Source organism: Periophthalmus magnuspinnatus, chromosome 15 (genome assembly GCF_009829125.3).
Source record: "Periophthalmus magnuspinnatus isolate fPerMag1 chromosome 15, fPerMag1.2.pri, whole genome shotgun sequence".
Taxonomy (NCBI): domain Eukaryota; kingdom Metazoa; phylum Chordata; class Actinopteri; order Gobiiformes; family Gobiidae; genus Periophthalmus; species Periophthalmus magnuspinnatus.
In genome coordinates this window covers 31,157,275-31,174,508 of record NC_047140.1, presented here as the reverse complement: position 1 = coordinate 31,174,508, position 17,234 = coordinate 31,157,275, and the positions used below count along the sequence as shown (strand labels likewise).

Sequence of the window (17,234 nt, the reverse complement as noted above, 5' to 3'; positions counted from 1 at the left end):
ACATTTAGACTAGAATCAAATAGCGAAATTAAAATGATAAATATGTAAATAAAAGCAATAAAACAATTACCAATAAAATCAAATAAAACAAGCAAATAAAATCAAAAGGAACAAATAAATACGACTCACACAGAGTTAAACGCCACAGAGTAAAAGTGGATCTAAGACAAGACTTAAAACTCTTAAAACATTTGGACAAACACAGAAAAGGCTCCGTCTCCTCTGGTTTTACGTCTCGTCTTAGGCCCCACGAGCTGGAGCTGGACCTCGGACCTCAGTGTGTGCGCCGGAGGATAAATCTGGATGAGGTCCGAGATGTAAAAACAAACAATAAAATCTTAAAATCGATTCTAAAATGAACAGGGAGCCGGTGCAAAGACGCAAGAACTGGAGCGATGTGTTGATGTTTTTTGTTTCCCGTTAAGTCGGGGCAGCGGCGTTTTGGACTAACTGCGAGCGATAAAGTGCGGGAATAATTAAAAGTAAAACTAATTATTTCAGCGTCCGTTTTACACCTTTAGGCCGTCACGATCGCTCGGACAGAGGGTGACGTACGCCCCGTGGTGTCGGCTTGTCCTGAAACGTAAAACATCTTTGTATTTAAATAAACTCTATAAATAAACTTGAACTTGAGTCGCGTGGACGTCTGTGGAACATTCCAGAGATTCTTCGGGGCCAGTGTTCGCTTTAACGACGTCACCTCTTCCAGTTTATGCAGGACGATTAAAAGGGTAATTAGCCCCAGATGTTCCGAGTCTCTGTGATTAAAGTGTTTCTGTTAAACTGAACGAACGTGCCGCGGGCGAACACCTGGCTCCAGACCCACGGTTCAGCTCAGGTTTTGTTTCGACGGCGCATTTGGAACGATTTCAGCCGAGCAAAGAGCGTCACGTGAAAGTCAACATTAAATCGATATACGGACGCACGATACACAGGAACAGAACGATAAAACGCCAAGATGTTCAGCGTTAAATCCGACGTGTTCAGATGTTTCTCCATGTTCTGGTCGTTTCTTCTCTTTGAGCCTCTGAAGTTTTATTTGGACTGATTCATGTTTGAGTTTAATCTTTGATCCACTATTTTCAAGACGCCATTTTGTCGATCTGCCCCCGTTTAACCTCCACCTGTGACACGCCCACTGAGACACGCCCACTGTGACACGCCCACTGTGACACGCCCACTGTGACACGCCCACTGTGACGTACGCATCCTCTCTCGTCTCCTCTCGTCTACTCTGGTCTCCTCATTCTCATCTCCTCTCTTGTTTCCTCACTCGTCTCCTCTCTCCTTTCCTTTCCTCTCTCGTCTCCTCATTCTCATCTCCTCGTTCTAGTCTCCTCTCTCTTCTCTTCTCGCCTCCTTTCCTCTCTCGTTTCCTCTCTCGTTTCCTCTCTCGTTTCCTCTCTCGTCTCCTCTCTCGTCTCCTCAGTCGTCTCCTCTCGTCTCCTTTCTCGTCTCCTCTCTCCTCTCCTCTCTCGTCTCCTCTCTCCTCTCCTCTCGTCTCCTCTCTCGTCTCCTCTCTCCTCTCCTCTCTCGTCTCCTCTCTCCTCTCCTCTCTCGTCTCCTCTCTCGTCTCCTCTGTCGTCTCCTCTGTCGTCTCCTCAGTCGTCTCCTCAGTCGTCTCCTCTGTCGTCTCCTCTCTCGTCTCCTCTCTCGTCTCCTCTCTCGTCTCCTCAGTCGTCTCCTCTCGTCTCCTTTCTCGTCTCCTCTCTCCTCTCCTCTCTCGTCTCCTCTCGTCTCCTCTCTCGTCTCCTCTCTCCTCTCCTCTCTCGTCTCCTCTCTCGTCTCCTCTTCCTTCTCCAGTTTTATTTTCTTAATCGTTGATACTCGTTGATTCTGCAGCGTCGCGTCGTTATTCCGGCACAAATTTTTAAAAAACGCTCTGCTCTAGTGCGACGTGCCTCTGTCCATAGGGGGCGCTGCAGCTCCACGCCTCTTTACTGTGACGACGTTTACGGCGACGTCAGCTCCATTGGACACTGTAGTTTTCTAACTTGAAATGAGCGGATTTGTTTGTTTTATTAAGTCGTTTTAGATGAATATTGTGATTTAAAATGTGTAAATTATAACAGAGATGAGAACCATAGAGACACAAGCACAGTAGGTCTGATTTAAATGCCAGGGAGAAGAGGTGGGTTATTTTAAACTGGTTAAACTCTGCTCAGATTAATCATATCCTCTACACTCGTCTCAGATTTGACCTTTCTGAGAATCGACCTCACAAATCGATAGAACAGTGACTTCATTTATTTCCCGCCGCTACCAGCACTTTGACGAGTCCTCTGTTGTGTCTCCTGTGTCTCGTTTCAGGTAACGGAGTCGTGATCCATCTTCCCGGTTTGTTCGAAGAAGCCGAGAAGAACGAACGCAAAGGGAAAGGTGAGTTTTGTACGTTGTTTTTTTATTCGCTCGTAAACGTGATCGTTCGTCTGTTAACCCGCCGGACGCTCGTGTGCAGGTCTGAAGGGCTGGGAGGACAGACTGGTCATCTCAGACAGAGCTCACATCGGTAAGAACGTCCACCTTTGACCTCTGGAAATGTCCTTTTATAACACATGTGTCAAACTCAAGGCCCGGGGGCTAAATGCGGCCCGCCACGTCATTTTATGTGGCCCGAGAGAAGGTAAATTAAAGCTTGACTGTCATTTTAAAATAAGTCTGTGCTGCTTTAATGTTTGCATCGACAATAAACAAATGAGATTTTTCCAACAAGTGACACTGAGAAATATTTGCAAATCATCACAAATTGTTCAGGAAGAAAAAATTGTCGGCGTGGAAGGAAGTTTCAAGAAAGACGCTAAAGGTGAATACAAGTTTGTGCTTTAAGGAGAAAATCTGTGTTTTTTGTGTTATGAGGCGGAGTCGGTCCAATCTACGTCGACATTTTGACACAAAACACGGAGCTAAGTGTGAAAAAGTGAGTCTGCGAGAAAAACAACAAACTGTCCAATAATTAAAAGTCTAAAAAAGTCTGTTTTTGAGGCAGAGCTGAAGAAAAATGTCAGTTTATCAGGAAATTCAGATACACAGAGACGTAATAAGTAATAAACACAGAAACAGATATTTAACAAGTTTAAAATTAGTTACATTTATTTTACGTGACATTTGTTTACATTTAGTGACATTTTTCCCGCCGCACACTTATATCTGGCCCCTGATGGCGGCCATTTTGCTGATGTGGCCCTCGGTGAAAATGAGTTTGACACGTCTGTTTCATAACGAGCGTGCGTGTCCGAGCCGTGAGTCTGTGCCTCTCTCCCTCCTCCAGTGTTCGACTTCCACCAGGCGGTCGACGGCGTTCAGGAGCAGCAGAGGCAAGAGCAGGCGGGAAAGAAGTAAGACCCCGCCCCCTCCCACAGCCGCTGAGCAGGGAGTGTGTTTAAGTGTTGAGTGACTTTGTAAAGGCGAGGCACAAGTGGATCAGAGGGATTCAAAGAGTTTTACAGAAGAAGAAAGACGTTAAAATCACAATACGACAAGTCAAAATGTAAATAATCAGCGTAAAATTAAGGTCAAAAGAAAAAAAAAGTGTAGAATAAAAAGGTTTCAGTCAAATACGGCTGGACAGAAGAGATTTAAACTGAATGTGGATTAAACCAGAACTAAACCAGGACTGAACCAGGACTAAACCAGGACTAAAACGACTAAACCAAGACTGAACCAAGACTAAACCAAGACTAAACCAGGACTAAACCAGGACTGAACCAGGACTAAACCAAGACTAAACCAGGACTAAACCAGGACTGAACCAAGACTAAACCAGGACTAAACCAGGACTAAACCAGGACTGAACCAAGACTAAACCAAGACTAAACCAAGACTAAACCAGGACTAAACCAGGACTGAACCAGGACTAAACCAAGACTAAACCAGGACTAAACCAGGACTAAACCGGGGCTAAACTGGGACTAAACCAGGACTAAACCAGGACTAAACCAAGACTAAACCAAGACTAAACCAGGACTGAACCAGGACTAAACCAAGACTAAACCAGGACTAAACCAGGACTAAACCGGGGCTAAACTGGGACTAAACCAGGACTAAACCAGGACTAAACCAAGACTAAACCAAGACTAAACCAAGACTAAACCAGGACTAAACCAGGACTGAACCAGGACTAAACCAAGACTAAACCAGGACTAAACCAGGACTGAACCAGGACTAAACCAAGACTAAACCGGGACTAAACTGGGACTAAACCAAGGATAAAACCAAGAGGCCGGTCCCTGAAGTCCTCAGAGTGTGACATGGTTCATGTGGTTCTCACATGTGTGAAGTACTTCCTGGTTCTAGTCCTGACCCGAGCTGCAGTGTTCTGGATGTTCTGGATGTTCTGGATGTTCTGGATGTTCTGGATGTTCTGTCTTGAGTCTCGTTTGGAGAGTCCAGTGATCAGGACGTTACAGTCGTCTGATCTACTGGACACAAACGCAGGATAAGTCTCTCTTGAGTCTGAGTTTGACAGTAAACCTTTGATTTTTGCGGTTGTTTAAGGGGTTCGTTTACAGACATTCAAGATGGCTGACACTTTCATAAACAAAAACCCTGGCTCTCGTCCTTTGTCTCACTGTAACTGGGCATTTCTTCATTTATTTTCTGGAGCAAATTCCCATAAAAACACAAAGCTGTCACAGTTTCACCTGAAACTTCCTCTGCAGCGGCGAACTCCACCGTAAACTTTGACTTTACGACATTTTACAGCAGTTTACGACTACACTCAAAATACAGTAGTCGTTAGGAATGGGCGATATATTGGTTCAGTATCAGTCGATATCGATACAGATTAATCTATATCGATAACGTTACTCAATACCGATTTTTTTTTTTTTTTGGGTGGGTCCTTCCTCATTTTTTATGTGCATCAAAATGTAAATATAAGAGTTAAATGGCTTTATGTCGCACAAACAAAGATAAGACAGATAATTTTAGAGTTTATTTGTGATCATTTCTTTAACTTTGCATAAATTTGTGGGTCTCGTGATAGATTTTAAACAAAATATCGGTATCGTGCACAGCAGAGGCCCGTCCGTTCCAGTCGTGGTTATAGTTACAGATGGAGATAGAAGAGGCTGAAATGAAAAACTCGATAAAGATTCAGTTCTAATGGATATTTACCCAACACAGAGACACTGACTCACACGGTGACACGGACGGGAAGGAAAAGGAGTGTCTAAAAACGTATATACACAAACCAAAATATTACTGTTGAAGACGCTCTGTCACCATAAGACTGTTTATATAAATGGACGTAGCTAACCTCCGAGCCGCCGCGTCAGACTCGTCATTCTGGTCTTAAATGTTCGTATTAATCCTCTACATGATCCTGGGGTTTTTATTTCACTATTGTGTCTGTAAATCAAGATATGAACATGAATAACAGACGAATCAGGTCCTTCTTTAGCGTTAGCGACAGGTTTGATTGACAGTGTTGCTAAGCGCCGGCTCCTTGATAAACCAGTGTTACAGGCGGAAAGGGGCGTTACCTTCAACAGCCTCGCTCCTGATTGGCTCTTTGGTTGCTGATACACACGGTCAGAATCCCAAATATGGAACTAGGCTAAAAAATTGTCCCCTATTTCATTAAATTTATTTTCAATTTTTTTATATTCTTTATCTATTTTGTTTTATTTTATTTACTTTATTTTATTATTGATTTACTTATTTATTTTCTTTTCATTTCTGTTTTTTTAAATTATTTTTTTTATTTATTTATTTTTTTTAATTTGGTTGGAACACACATTTTTCAACATGAACGTAACTTATACTTGGATTATAAATAAAGGATCATTTCCCAGCGTTGCTAAGTGCCCGGTCCCTGCTAAACCAGTGTTACAGGCGGAAAGGGGCGTTGCCTTCATCAGCCTCGCTCCTGATTGGCTCTTTGGTTGCTATGATACACACGGTCAGAATCCCAAATATGGAACTAGGCTCAAAAATTGTCCCCTATTTAATTCAATTTAATTTCAATTTTTTTTTATTCTATTTTGTTTTATTTTATTTACTTTATTTTATTATTGATTTACTTATTTATTTTATTTATTTTCTTTTCACTTCTGTTTTTTTTATTTTGTTTTTTTATTTGTTTATTTTTAAATTTGGTTGGAACACACATTTTTCAACATGAACCGTCTGTGGTCGTCCCTTCAGTTTGTCCTTCCATTTCACGCTGTATCAGGACATGAGACGTGAGACATCCAGACTCTGCATCACACATGTCAAAACTCAGGCCCGGGGACCAAATCTGGCCCGCGGTGTAATTATATTTGGCCCGTGAGCTCATATCAAACGTGCATTAGAGTTGCTGGTTGCTGGTTTATAGCTCATGCACCACTAATACTACAAATCCCAGAATGCTTTGGCGAGTGCTCCTCCTTTTCCGGTGAGACTCATTAGCGACCGAGCTACTAGTCGCCTCGGCCAAATGAAATACTAGAGAGAAACATAATTTATTTGATTTATTTAACCTCCTGAGACCTGGCGTCCTCATCTGTGGACAGCACCTTTTGGTTGTTTTTAGAAGAACAGCAACAAGATTATGTTCAATTTTGAATATTTCTAAGAGTTTAGAATATTTATTTATTTATTTTTTTTTATTTGATTTGATTTTTTTATTAGATTTTTCATTGTATTTTTTTTATTTTTATTTTATTTTTGTATTTTTAAATTTGATTTTATATTTTTGTATTTTTACTCTTTTATTCTTTTATTTTATTTTTATTGTATTTTAATTTATTTTATTTATTTATTTATTTTTATTTAAATGCACATGTCTTCCTGCTCCTGTCAGCAGCACAAATGAGACACTTTGTTCCTAGAGGCGCAATTGTTTAATTTTGTTTTTTACTGTGTCTGTGTTCAAGCTCTTAATAGTTTTTGCAAATAAAGTCCTGCAGGAGCTCGGGCCTCAGGAGGTTAATAAGAAATGAGCACAAATTCTCACAAAATCTGGAACAACTAAAGTTTGTTTCCATTAAAAGGTTAAAGGTCACACATCAGGTACAGTCAGTTTTAGGTAAATATCGAGTTTGTCCCGTGAATTTGTCTCAGTTTTGAAGTTCGGCCCAGCGTGACTTTGAGTTTGACCCCCTGTTCTTCGCTGATACGACGTTGTAGTTTTGACCGCACGTTCTGACCAGCGTTGACCCCCTAACGTTCGTGTTTTTTCTGTTATTCCCTCACAGTTTCACTCGTAGGATTCGTCATTGTGAGTCTTTTAAAAGCGGTCTGAGCAGGAGCCGTGTGGGAGCGCGAGGGGAATGTTAATCCAGGAGCGTCGGAGCGTTTAAGAGACCGGAGCCGGGTTTAGTTTGGCAGCTCCTGAGAGAGAGTGAGAGAGTGAGAGGAAGTGCACATGTGACGCAGGCATGTGTCTGACCGCAGCCTCGTAATCTCCGTGTCGTTACGAGCTTTCGACGCACGCGGCTTTGATAGGCCCCTGGAATCTCGGCGTTGTCCGGCATCCGCTGTGTCCCCGTGTCCCCGTGTCCCCCGTGTAGAGACTCGGGTGCGGAGGTTCAGTTTGGGTGAAGCGTTCAGCGCAAAACGTCAACACTTTAAATCGTTTAGTTAAATCATCGAGACTTTAAAGGTGTATTTTGTGACGTCTCTGCTGAAAGCCCCGCCCCCTGTTTATCTCTGAGGTGTTTTACGTCTTTGTCGTTTCTTCTCGTTGAGTCTCTGGAGTTTTATTTGGACTGATTCATGTTTGAGTTTAATCTTTAATCGACTGTTTTCAAGACGCCATTTTTTTCGATCTGCCCCCGTTTAACCTCCACCTGTGACACGCCCACTGTGATGTACACGCCCACTCACTTCTCCTAGTTCTCATTTCCTCTCTAATTTCCTCTCCTCTCTCGTCTCCTTTCTTCTCTCGTCTCCTCTCCTCTCTCGTCTCCTTTCCTCTCTCGTCTCCTCTCTCATTTCCTCTCTCGTCTCCTCTCATGTCCTCCTCTCTCGTCTCCTCTCTCGTCTCCTCTCTCGTCTCCTCACTCGTCTCCTCACTCGTCTCCTCTCTCCTTTCCTCTCTCCTTTCCTCTCTCGTCTCCTCTCTCGTCTCCTCTCTCGTCTCCTCTCTCGTCTCCTCTCTCGTCTCCTCTCTCGTCTCCTCTCTCCTTTCCTCTCTCGTCTCCTCTCTCGTCTCCTCTCGTCTCCTCTTCCTTCTCCAGTTTTATTTCCTTAATCGTTGATACTCGTTGATTCTGCAGCGTCGCGTCGTCATTTTGGTCCAAATGTTCTTAAACTCTCTGCTCTAGTGCGACGTGCGTCTGTCCATAGGGGGCGCTGCAGCTCCACGCCTCTTTACTGTGACGACGTTTGCGGCGACGTCAGCTCTTAGTGGATACAGCAGTTTTCTAACTTGAAATGAGCGGATTTGTTTGTTTTATTAAGTCGTTTCAGATGAATATTGTGATTTAAAATGTGTAAATTATAACAGAGATGAGAACCATAGAGACACAAGCTCAGTAGGGCTGATTTAACCCCTTGTTTCCTGTTTGTTTGTTTCCTGATCAGTCTGGGGACGACAAAGAAAGGCATCGGTCCCGTGTATTCGGCGAAGGCGGCTCGCAGCGGCCTGAGGATCTGTGACCTTCTGTACGACTTCGATCAGTTTTCTGAAAGGTCGACTCAAACTCTACACGCTCATTATTAAACACATTCTCTCTCTTTCAATGTTTATTTTTTCTTTGTTTACCACTTTATACATTTTATACACACACACACACACACACACATATACCAAAGATTAAAAAAAACGATAAAATATTCTTTATATTTTTCTTTTGTTATGGGTCAGACCTGGACAGATATCAGTAAAGAAAAAAAACTTTAAATAACTCTCTTTTTATACAGATTGATATCCGTCTGGCCCACGTCCTCCGTTGCGTCTCAATCCTGGTCAAACGTGATCGTCCAATCAGATCCGTTTATTTCAGTGACACATGTGAAACGAAGGAGCTCATTGGTCGCCTGTGATTTACAAACAAAATCACATTTCTCTCACCTCAGATTAACAGAGTTTATCGCTTCAGTCACTGATTCTATAGAAATTCCGCCATGTTTTTTTTTTAGCCCTGTTGCATGTTTTTCCGTTATTTCTGATACAGACGGACCAAACATGTCCCTGATTGGCTAATCCACCTGTCAATCACACGCACCTGAACTCACATTTTCATAAAGTAATAACGAAGTGTGTGTTCTGGATCCCTGTCGAGCTAATTTAAGGATTTGAATACAAAATATATATTAAAAAAGTTGAGTTATTTAATGTTTTTTCTTCTTATTTTATCTTATTTCATATATTTGATGTTTTCTGTGTGTGAATAACGTGTAGAAAGTTGTAAAAATAAAGAAAAAGAAACATTTAATGAGAGAATATGTCCAAACGTTTGCCTGATAGTGAATATATTTTAATGATGTTGACTCTTTGCAGGTATAAAGGACTGGCAAAGCAGTACAAAGGCATGTACCCGACTCTCGAGGTCGACGTCGACGGGGAGCTAGCTAAACTCAAAGTAAGAACACGCCACGCTATTAAAAAAAACAAACATTACGACAGAAGTGAAAGTAAAAATGTGTCTGTGTTTAGGGTTGTATGGAGCGTATCAAGCCCATGGTCCGAGACGGCGTTCACTTCATGCACGAGGCTCTGCACGGTTCTCCCAAAAAGATCCTGGTAGAGGGCGCCAACGCAGCGCTGCTCGACATCGACTTCGGTCAGTACTCGACCCCTGACCTTTGCATATATCAATTAACGTCATATATGGGGTCGTTTCGATACCGATACTGGTACTCAGACCAAATCACCGATCCGATACCACTCTGTATTACCCAGAATGAGAAGCTGTAGAAGCGAGAACTGTTAATATCTATGGCTAATGCTAATGCTAACGCCCAGAGAAGCTTAAAATGTAGACAGTGGAGGCTCTGCAGACGCTTAAAACACGCTAATAATGACAGAAAAGACGTGTGTGTTAGCGCTATGATACCTTCGTTTAGTCGTTGGAGTGGACGCTAGCTTAGTGAAATGATTACAGTGTGTGCGGACGACAACAGAGCGCTGACACGACAACAGAGCGCTAACATGGCAGCGGTGCTAACACAACAACAGAGTGCACTAATACGACGACAGAGCGCTAAGACGAGAACAGAGCGCTAAGACGAGAACGGAGCGCTAAGACGAGAACAGAGCGCTAAGACGGGAACGGATCGCGAAGAGGAGAACGGAGCGCTAAGAGGAGAACGGAGCGCTAAGAGGAGAACGGAGCGCTAAGGGGAGAACGGAGCGCAAAGAGGAGAACGGAGCGCAAAGAGGAGAACGGAGCGCAAAGAGGAGAACGGAGCGCAAAGAGGAGAACGGAGCGCAAAGAGGAGAACGGAGCGCTAAGAGGAGAACGGAGCGCTAAGAGGAGAACGGAGCGCTAAGAGGAGAACGGAGCGCTAAGGGGAGAACGGAGCGCTAAGGGGAGAACGGAGCGCTAAGAGGAGAACGGAGCGCTAAGACGAGAACAGAGGGCTAACATGGCAACAGAGCGCTAACACAGCACCGTTATCGTGTTCGCGCTCTGTTGCCAACACGGCAACAGAGCGGGAACACGGGACCAGAGTGCGAACACGAGAACACAACAAAGCACTAACATGGCAACAGAGAGCTAACACCACAGTAGCGCTAACACAGACTTTGTCTACGTCTAAAAACCAGGCTGCACTAGAACTGAAATGGGGAAAAAATAAAAGTCTGCTCCTGTTTTTGCAATGATCCTGTGCAGTTTGTTTTGTTTTTGTATTGTTCTGTATTTAAACAGTCTCTTTATAATGAGTCCGGCCTCTCCCTGTAGAAATAGTCTGTTCTGTTGTAGCTCTGGGTCTTGTGAGGTCAGGTGATGCTACGCTATGCTATTCTATGCTATATGCTACGTGAACCCTCCTCTGCAGAACAATAGAGCTCACAACGCCAACGACGAAAGTAAACTTAAGCTCTTAACATAGTGCTGATTTGCATAGTTATTAAGCCTCTTTGACCTTTTTACGTCTAGAAAACCAGTTTGTCCTGCTCCTTTTTACCCAGCAGCTGCGTTTATGTCATGTGACCAGCTTAAACTCCCGCTTTAACGGTCTTATATTACACAAAAGTGACTATTGTGAACTATAAGCCGTGTGCTAATGTTGTTTCCTCATCACAAACAGACCTCACACATGTTTAACACACAAACAAACCTGCGTGTTTACTGTTACTCAAACATTATAATATGTGAGTAATCCTTTGTCCATGTTCCAGGCACTTATCCGTTTGTGACCTCCTCAAACTGCACTGTGGGCGGAGTCTGCACTGGCCTCGGGATGCCGCCGCAGAACGTCGGGGAGGTGTATGGCGTCGTGAAGGCCTACACCACCAGAGTCGGCATCGGAGCGTTCCCCACGGAGCAGAGCAACGTGAGTGAACTCAAACCGCACACTTTGTAAAGAAGAGCCGAGTTCTGTGTTTGGAGTTTGGACCGTGAGTATCATAGCAACCAAAGAGCCAATCCGGAGCGAGGCTGTTGAAGGTAACGCCCCTTCCTGTCCGCACAGCTGGTTTAGCAGAGAGCGGACACTGAGCGACACTGTCAATCAAACCTGCTGTTAATGCTAACAGCAGCGACCTACATTTTTATATATAAAGTCTATGCTAGCAGGTTAGCTACATCCATTTATATAGAGTCTATGCTAGCAGGTTAGCTATTTCCATTTATATATACAGTCTGTGCTAGCAGGTTAGCTACTTCCATTTATATATACAGTCTATGCTAGCAGGTTAGCTATTTCCATTTATATATACAGTTTATGCTAGCAGGTTAGCTATTTCCATTTATATATACAGTCTGTGCTAGCAGGTTAGCTACTTCCATTTATATATACAGTTTATGCTAGCAGGTTAGCTACGTCCATTTATATATACAGTCTATGCTAGCAGGTTAGCTACATCCATTTATATACAGTCTATGCTAGCAGGTTAGCTATTTCCATTTATATATACAGTTTATGCTAGCAGGTTAGCTATTTCCATTTATATATACAGTCTGTGCTAGCAGGTTAGCTACTTCCATTTATATATACAGTTTATGCTAGCAGGTTAGCTACGTCCATTTATATATACAGTCTATGCTAGCAGGTTAGCTACATCCATTTATATACAGTCTATGCTAGCAGGTTAGCTATTTCCATTTATATATACAGTTTATGCTAGCAGGTTAGCTATTTCCATTTATATATACAGTCTGTGCTAGCAGGTTAGCTACTTCCATTTATATATACAGTTTATGCTAGCAGGTTAGCTACGTCCATTTATATACAGTCTATGCTAGCAGGTTAGCTACGTCCATTTATATACAGTCTACGCTAGCAGGTTAGCTACGTCCATTTATATACAGTCTATGCTAGCAGGTTAGCTACGTCCATTTATATACAGTCTATGCTAGCAGGTTAGCTACGTCCATTTATATACAGTCTATGCTAGCAGGTTAGCTATGTCCATTTATATACAGTTTATGCTAGCAGGTTAGCTACGTCCATTTATATACAGTCTATGCTAGCAGGTTAGCTACGTCCATTTATATACAGTCTATGCTAGCAGGTTAGCTATGTCCATTTATATATACAGTCTATGCTAGCAGGTTAGCTACGTCCATTTATTTATACAGTGTATTAATGGATCAGTGTTTTTCCTATTGTGAGAGGGGTTGTTTCTCCACAGATCTGACTTGTTCTTGTCCTGGTAGTGAGTCGGGTCACACTGCGGAACATTCTAAACCATCTATTAACCGAGACTTGACAAATGCTGTGTGTTTGTTTATAGGAAACCGGCGAACTGCTTCAAACGAGAGGAAAGGAAGTGGGCGTGACCACAGGCAGGAAGAGACGCTGTGGTTGGCTGGATCTCGTGCTCGTCAAATACGCTCACATGATCAACGGCTTCACGGCGTAAGTCATGAGTCAGAGAGAGTCGTCACTTTGGCTCTTTTTATGTAAATTTATACGACGGGAGCCGGACTTTTGAACGGCTCTAAAAGATTCGGATCCCATAAAAGAGCCGAAAGTCAGAACACACCTCACTTCAGGAGCTTGTATCGATTTATTTCTTTTTTACTTTCAGAATAGCTCTGACAAAACTTGACATTTTGGACGTTCTCCCTGAGATTAAAGTGGGCGTGAACTACAAAGTGGACGGCGAGGCCATACCGCACTTCCCAGGTGAGTCCTGCACCGAAGTGAATTTGACCTTAAAGGGGAAAATATTACTCCATTTTCTGTTTCTCATGTTTCCTCATCAAACAGACCTGGAGTTGTGTTTTTGTTTTTTGTTTCATTCACACATTTAACACAAACCTGCAGATTTACACTGAGCTCTTCTCTCAAACTGAAAACACTCTGCTCCACCTTGTGATGTCATCATGTGGTGATACAGGAAGTGTTTTTAAACTCCACACACCTTCATTTCTAGAATCATTTGGATCATTTCAGCTTCTGGAATTGCCAATTTCTACTGAACTAAAGGTAAACAGGTAGTTGTTCACTTAAAAACTCCCACTTGATGACATCACAAGGTGGAACAGATTGAAACAGATGGACTGAATCATTAAAATGACCCAAATACTTTATCAAAATCACTACATTTTAATAGTTCAAAAAGTCTCTGCAAAATACTTTTACTGTTTACTCTTTAAGTGCATTAAACAGAAAACATAAATACTTTTACTCACGTGATACTTTTACTTTTACTCGAGTAATCTTTTGCCCCTGTATTTGTACTTTTACTTAAGTAACAAAATGCAGTACTACTTCCACCGCTGATTTTCTGCATTGAAAAAAAGTTACAATGTGGATTTTTTCTTAAATAAATTCATTTTTAAAAATAAATAAATCCTGATAAATCCCAAAACATTTAATTTTATTTAAATTATGACATTATGAGATAAACTAATGACACATTTACTAAAGAACTAAAGGTAAAAGGAGCTGAAAACTACCACTTGATGACATCACAAGGTGGAACGTCGCATTTTGAGCTTTGGAGACGTAACAGACGAATAATAAAAGAAACAAAACACAACTCCAGGTCTGTTTTTGAGGAGAAAACAACGTCAGAACGTGGATTAAACTTCACAAAAGTCAAGTTTCCACAGGTTAAAACTCGTACATTGCACAAAGTGAATGTTTTTAACGCACAAACACGCGGCGTTGGAGTCACGGTGTCGATTCTTGTGTTGTTTTTTTCTGTGTTTAGCCAATCAGGAGGTGCTCCAGCGCGTGGAGGTGGAGTACGAGACCCTGCCCGGCTGGAACAGCGACACATCGGCCGCGAGAAGCTTCGACGAGCTTCCTGAAAACGCCCGGAAATACGTCCAGTACATCGAAAATCATGTGGAAGTCCCCGGTACTGCGCCTTTAAACGCACGCAGTTTTATTCTTTCGCGGAAATGACGTTTATATTTGTGTTTTTTCCAGTGAAGTGGATCGGCGTGGGCAAGTCCCGGGAGTCGATGATCCAGCTCTTTTAGACGGAGAAGAGCCGGTTCGTCTTCACACAGCCAAACTACCTGTCGGACGCACTGTCGCCCTCTAGTGCTTTAACACGGTACCACAGACTGTGCCGGGATCAGCCCTTTATCCGAGGAAACTTATGTGTAAAGACGCGCGGACACGGGAAAACTGCCCCGGAAAAGCCCCGTTTCTGTATTTACGTCTCGTGTTTATCGACGCTGTAACGAAACGCTGTGCCAGTCTGAGGAAAACAGTTTTTAAAATACGATAATCTTGTTTAAAAACTAACAAATCTTCGCTTTTATCAGATGTTTTAAACCCGTAACTCTTGCAACTTAGCTACAGTTTTCAGTTTAAGACGTTGGCGTGTGTGTGTGCGGCGGCGTCCTCGAGGGCACGCCACGCTCCGAAACAAAAAGGGAAAAAAAAAACATGTGTCACTTTTGGGTAACTGGGAGTTCTCGCCTTGTATTCAACCAAAAATGTATTTTATTGTAGTTAGGTTTTTTAAAATGAAAAGGTGGCGGTTGGTTTTGATCTTTTTGCACTGAGATAACTCTGAATGTATCTGTTTCCCTTCACTAATCTCTTTGTATAAAACTTTTTTTTTTCTTCGTCGAAATCAAACCGTCGTGTTTGAATGCGACGCTGTAAAATACTGTACTGTACTGAGTTATCGGCGGCAAGAATATAATTTAAAACCGGTTTGATAAATGTTTATGATCTGCGTTTTACTTCTGTCGTTTCATCTTTCTGTTTTTTATAACTTTGCTACTTTCTGTCACTTTAAATCTCTACTTTTTGGACAAATTTTAAAGGGACGGTGAGCCGAGTGTTCACTTCAGAGGTGAGTCCGGCCCATATTACCTTAAAGGGCCCATATTACCTTAAAGGGGCCCATATTACCTTAAAGGGGCCCATATTACCTTAAAGGGGCCCATGTTATTCTAGTCTTTGATCTGTTTTTATGTCGTTTCCTCGTCACAAACAGACCTGGAGTTGTGTTTTTTTTGGTTTTTTTTTCAGATTTTGCAGATTTACGCTGAATTCTCCGTTCCACCTTGTGATGTCATCGTGATGTCATACAGGAAGTGCTTTTGTGTGTTTTTAAACTCCGCACACCTTCGTTTCTAGACACATTTGGATCATTTCAGACCTAGAACTGTCAATCTACTGCTGATCTAAAGGTAAAAGGAGCTGTGAACTTGAAAACTACCACTTCATGACATCACAAGGTGGGACAGAGCGTTTTGTGTCATGTAGGACCTTTAAATGGCGTTTTACAGATCGTTTTGTCTAATTTAACAGTTTAATGTGAAGAAGAAACTGCTCAAGATGAAGTTTAAACAGACATGGAGTTGTGTTTTGTTTCATTCACATGTTTGAGTCACACTTTATTATTAGTCTGTGACATCTACAAAGATCAAAACGCGACGTTCCACCTTGTGATGTCATCAAGTGGGAGTTTTCAATTTACCAGCAACATTTACCTTTAGTTCAGTAAAAGAGGAGAAAGGAGAGAAAAGAGGAGAGAATGGAGAGGAGAGAAAATTGAAAAAAGGAAAGAAAAGAGAGAGAAGAGTGAAAGGAGAGAAAATAGAAAAAAGAGGAGAGAAAATAGAAAAAAAAGAGGAGACAAGAGGAGAGAAAATAGAAAAAAGAGGAGAGAAAATAGAAAAAAGAGGAGAGAAAATAGAAAAAAAAGAGGAGACAAGAGGAGAGAAAATAGAAAAAAGAGGAGAGAAAATAGAAAAAAGAGGAGAGAAAATAGAAAAAAAGAGGAGACAAGAGGAGAGAAAATAGAAAAAAGAGGAGAGAAAATAGAAGACAAGAGGAGAGGAAATAGAAAAAGAGGAGAGAAAATAGAAAAAAGAGTGAAAAGAGGAGAGAACAGCTCCTTTTTACTGTTTTAGTAGCAATGGGAAATTCCAGGTCTGAAATGATCCAAATTATTTTTATAAATGAAGGTGTGTGGAGTTTAAAAACACAGTGGAGCACTTCCTGTATCACCACATGATGACATCACAAGGTGGAACAGAGTGTTTTCAGTTTGAGAGAAGAACTCAGCCTAAATATGCAAAGTTTGTGCGTTAAACATGTGAGAATGAAACAAAAAAAACACAACTCCAGGTCTGTGTGTGACGAGGAAACGACATTAGGACGTAGATCAGAGCAGTGCATTATGGGACCTTTAAGGCAGACGATCACCAGGTCAGGTCTGTGCAAAGGCGAGCTCGTTTCCTGTAAGAAAAGCATGTTTTTATATAGATTTCTCAGCAAAAATAACAGCCTTTTATTTTTATTTTAGTAAATTCAAGATGGACGTGTTTAAAGTTTGACCGTGTAACTTTTCAGGTAAAACTACAGCGTCATGGAGCCTTAAAGGTCAAAGTTCACCTGAGAATGAGGTTCTTTTCTCAACAAAAATAATCCACTCAGTTTGTTTTTCCTGTGTTTTTCTCAAAAGGCCCAAAGCTGCAGTGGTGGTTTTGAACACTAGAGGGCGCTCCTGCCTTTCAAATGACTCAAAGACTCGTTCATTTTATGCAGTGGTGGGAGTTTCGGCTCTTTTATGGGATCCGAATCTTCTGGATCTGTTCATTTCAGAGAGCCGTTCAAAAGACTGGCTCTTTTTGTATTTATTTATATGAGAGAAGCCAAAGTGAAGACTCATTTTATCTGGAAACTAAAATAAAATAAAAATGAGAGGGTTTTAC

The 17,234-nt window shown here is 41.9% G+C and overlaps 1 protein-coding gene across 1 annotated transcript in view; it reads left to right on the top strand.

Moving 5' to 3' along the window:
* Positions 1–16,132, top strand: part of adss2 (adenylosuccinate synthase 2) — a 31,860-nt gene extending 15,728 nt beyond the window's left edge. Inside the window, exons 3-13 of the mRNA XM_033979984.2 lie at positions 2,311–2,379; positions 2,459–2,509; positions 3,269–3,335; positions 8,512–8,619; positions 9,431–9,512; positions 9,587–9,713; positions 11,276–11,430; positions 12,833–12,957; positions 13,130–13,227; positions 14,261–14,410; positions 14,482–16,132. Coding sequence (XP_033835875.1) covers positions 2,311–2,379; positions 2,459–2,509; positions 3,269–3,335; positions 8,512–8,619; positions 9,431–9,512; positions 9,587–9,713; positions 11,276–11,430; positions 12,833–12,957; positions 13,130–13,227; positions 14,261–14,410; positions 14,482–14,534 — 1,085 coding nt within the window. The 3' untranslated portion in view covers positions 14,535–16,132. The remainder of the gene's footprint in view (positions 1–2,310; positions 2,380–2,458; positions 2,510–3,268; positions 3,336–8,511; positions 8,620–9,430; positions 9,513–9,586; positions 9,714–11,275; positions 11,431–12,832; positions 12,958–13,129; positions 13,228–14,260; positions 14,411–14,481) is intronic.
* Positions 16,133–17,234: the final 1,102 nt, after the last annotated feature.